Here is a 3989-nt window from a genome sequence, read left to right on the forward strand (position 1 = left end):
TATATATGTGTATATGCGGAAACTCCCTTCGGTCATGAATGACCATGGGATTGCACCTAGAAAGTTACCCTCCCAGGCACAAGTCCGGGCAAGGTTGTTTATGGAAGACCAGCAGTCACCCATGCATACCAGCCTCCCCTCTCACGCCACTGATGTTATCCAAGGGAAAGGCAAAGGGGCCGATACAGCTTGGCACCAGTGATGTTGCAGCTCATTTCTACAGCTGAGTGAACTGGAGCAATGTGAAATAAAGTGTCTTGCTCAAGAAAACAACACCCAGCCCAGTCTGGGATTTGAACTCACAATCTCACAATCAAAAGCTCGACGCTCTAACCACTGAGCCATGCGCCTTCACACACACACACATACACACACACATATATATATATATTTAACATCTATGTTCCATGCAGGCATGGGTTGGACTGCAGTTTGATCTGGTAGTGGCAGTGGCGATGGTGGTGATGCTGCTGCTGCCGGGTGAACGGGGTGATGGTGGTGGTGGTGATGAGGATGAGGATGACGTATACAAAAACATACTTTTCCTTGTTTTTATTTAATTTTTGTCCCCAAAATTGTTATATTCTTGTTAAAAGTGGATATTTATGTAAATTCAATCTTAATCAATTCCAGAACTGTTTATCTTTGCCGTCGCTTGAGTGACAAGAAATTATTAATCATTAAGCAAATACCAGTGGAACAGATGACTAAAGATGAAAGACAGACAGCTTTGAATGAGGTGAAAGTTCTGTCGATGCTTAACAACCCTTTTATCATCAAATATTATGAGAACTTTCTAGAAGACAAAGCCTTAATGATTGTCATGGAATACGCACAAGGTTTGTATATTTAAGATCCTTTCCACTGTCATTGGTCGTGAGGGTGAGGTTGACAAGTCTGATTCCCAACCACATGGTCCTGGGCTCAATCTCAATGCATGACACTTTGGGTAAGTCTCTTCTGCTATAGTCCCAGGCTAACCAACGTTTTGGGAGTGGATTTGTTAAAAGGAAACTGAAAGAAGCTTGTATGTATATGTATATATATGGTGGTTGTCTACTCCTTAAACAGAGTTTGACCACCTCCTGCACCTACACCTTAGCCCTTTCATGGCGTCTGATGTGGCTTTTTAAACCAGACAGTGTTTTGAAAAAACACCCACACAGATTGCACCTCTGATTTGCACTACCAATACCTGCAAGTAAGTTCTGCTCATTGTGGATCCTAACATGTCTTTTAAGACCCCCATTGGATTTGCAAACCCTCTGGCACACACCACATTCAAATGTGTATATATATATATATATATATATAGTAATATAAATAATATATATATATGTGTGTGTGTGTATTTATATATATATATATATATATGATCAAAGACTTGTATTTCGTGTTGCAAGACAGTGTGTGAGAGAGAATCATGATATGTAGTAGGAGAGAAATGTGTCCGCTTGGATGATGACTCACTTGCACTAAACGAGGCTGCAAAGAGAGAGAGGACTGGAGACACCACTATGAAAGGCTGCTTAATAAAGAGAATGAATGGGAGGAAGAGAGTCTGCCGCATGTCGACCCAACAGAGGGACCAGCCATCCGAATTGACAGTACCTGGGTAGATAAAGCGATCAAGAGTATGAAGACAGGGAAAGCAGCCGGCCCATCAGGAATCACTGCAGAGATGCTCAAAATATCTGGCAGTGTCGGCTATAGCCTAGTCGCCCATATAGTTAATTTATTGGTTTGCTCAACAATGTGTCTGTCTGTTGCTGAAATACATTGGCAAAAGACACACACACATAGACACATCATCATCATAATCTAATGTCTGTTTCCAGTGCTGGCATGGGTTGGACTGTTTGACAGCAACTGGTGGGCCACATGACAGGCCCAAGCTTTAATGTCTGTTTTGACATGGTCCCTATGGCTTGATTCTCTTCCTTATGCCAACCACTTTATAGAGTGTTCTGGGTGCTTGGACAGTTTCATCATCATTATCATCATCGTTTAATGTCTGTTTTCTATGCTGGCATGGGTTGGATGGTTTGACTGAGGTCTGGAAAGCCAGTGGCTCCAATCTGATATGGCAATGTTTCTACAGCTGGATGGCCTTCCTAACACCAGCCACTCTGAGAGTGTAGTGTAATGGGTGCTTTTTACATTCCACTGGCACAGGAGCCAGTGGGTGCTTTTTACGTGCCACCGGCATGGGAGCCAGTCACCAGATTTCAATTATAAAGCATTAGTCAACATGGGTGTGTGGTAGCAGACATGGCCCATGGCACCATGCATAGAATCAAACCCAGTTCCAAGCTGCTACAAGGTTGAACACACAGCTATGTCTATCTACATCCACTTTTGAAAGGCACCTGTAAAAGAAATTAGATTTATGCTTTCAAATGTTGGAATCATTAAAAATCTGGTTAATTAGTCATCAGGTTCGCTGATAATGTGCAGATTAGTGAAGTGTGAAACACAAGTGTCCTTTCCCCAGAACAACCCAATTCAGTTTTAAAAGATAAACAACTTGTAAAATGAGATTAGAAGCCCAAAACATGGCACAAGTATCTACTTTACCATTGAACCTTTCCCACTTTTAGATAACAAACCTATATCTCTAATCTCAGCTATTTATTGTACTTCTCAGAAATTTCTCAACCCTCCCTTAGTGACTCGAATGTATGACATTGTGTTAAGGTGGCGAGTTGGCAGAATTGTTCCTGCACCGGAAGAAAAGGACCTAACAGCATTTCTTTTTAGTTCAAATGTTGTTGGAGTCCGTCCACTTTGACTTTCCTCCTTCCAGGACCAAGTAATTTAACAGTTAACTAATTGATTATCTGATGAATCATTTCATCCCTTAATCAATCCCTTTGTCAAAGTCTTTTTATAGCCATTCATCACTTCAGTAGCAGCCCCTCATCATTGATGAACCACTGTCTTCAGTGATGGACTGTTGTCAATGACAGACCATTGTCAGTGACGGACTCTTGACTGATCAAGGTTTGTCACCAGTTGCAAACTAGTGACGGTCTTCTTTACCCACATAAGTTTTTAGAATATGTGTGTCACATGATCAGTGCTCATGTGAGTAAATTTCATGTGTCTTTGCATGTTTCATTTGGATTTGTGTGTGTGTGTGCATGTTATGTGGCCAGTGTCTATGTCTACCTACATGTGTGCATAGGGAGCATTTGGTATGAGACGATTGTATATGAGGAGATATATGTATATGTTGATCAAGTTGTGTCTGGTATGAAATATCTAGTTGGCATGTAGAAGATTATAGAGGAGTTGAGGGTTGTCATTAAGGCCCATTGTCAAAAACGGTATCCAGCTGTAAGAACAAATACTCCTATAAGCTGTACGTCGTCACCTGCTGACATTGAAAGGTGAAAGTATAAAACAGTATGGGAGAATAAAGAAAGAGACTATCTTACTGATTTGTTTCTTTATTCTTTTAAAGGTGGGACATTGTTTGAATTATTACAGAGCCGTAATGGACAACTTTTGGATGAAGAGGTCAGTATTTCTGTTTTTAACTTTTCCTTGTAATTTATAAAAGTGTTTGTCTTCTCATATTAACATGGACTGGGTGAATCTGATGGTATCTCTGCTTGTCTGACAGAAGAGTACTTCTATGTGTGAAGGCATGTGGCCTTGTAGTTAGAGTGTTGGATTTGTTATCATATGGATATGAGTTCCGTTCCTTGACCAGGCAGTTCATTGTGTCCTTGAGCAAAGTACTTCATTTCCATTACTTCAGTTTGCCCGGCTGAATACTGGAACACCCCTCTGTCTCTCAGACTATCAACTTTCTGATGTCTCACAGGGTCAGCAATATCGAAGGGCTGAGAAGGTGTCCACATCTACTTGCAACTACATAAACATCTCGAATCATCTCAAACATTCAAATAAATCAGTGTTCATTATGAGCGATGTCAATGATTGCTTGACTCTCTCTCTCTCTCTCTCTCTCCCCCCCCCCC

The 3989-nt window shown here is 41.1% G+C and overlaps 1 protein-coding gene across 2 annotated transcripts in view; it reads left to right on the top strand.

Annotated features, from left to right (window-relative positions):
* The window catches only part of LOC106871595 (serine/threonine-protein kinase Nek8), a 30365-nt gene that overhangs the window by 3264 nt on the left and 23112 nt on the right, over window positions 1-3989 (top strand). For both annotated transcript variants that reach the window (XM_014918113.2, XM_014918116.2), the window contains exons 2-3: window positions 634-839; window positions 3467-3522. In XM_014918113.2, the coding sequence (XP_014773599.1) occupies window positions 634-839; window positions 3467-3522 (262 nt within the window). The remainder of the gene's footprint in view (window positions 1-633; window positions 840-3466; window positions 3523-3989) is intronic.

This window comes from Octopus bimaculoides, chromosome 7, assembly GCF_001194135.2.
Source record: "Octopus bimaculoides isolate UCB-OBI-ISO-001 chromosome 7, ASM119413v2, whole genome shotgun sequence".
In the NCBI taxonomy this organism is placed as follows: domain Eukaryota; kingdom Metazoa; phylum Mollusca; class Cephalopoda; order Octopoda; family Octopodidae; genus Octopus; species Octopus bimaculoides.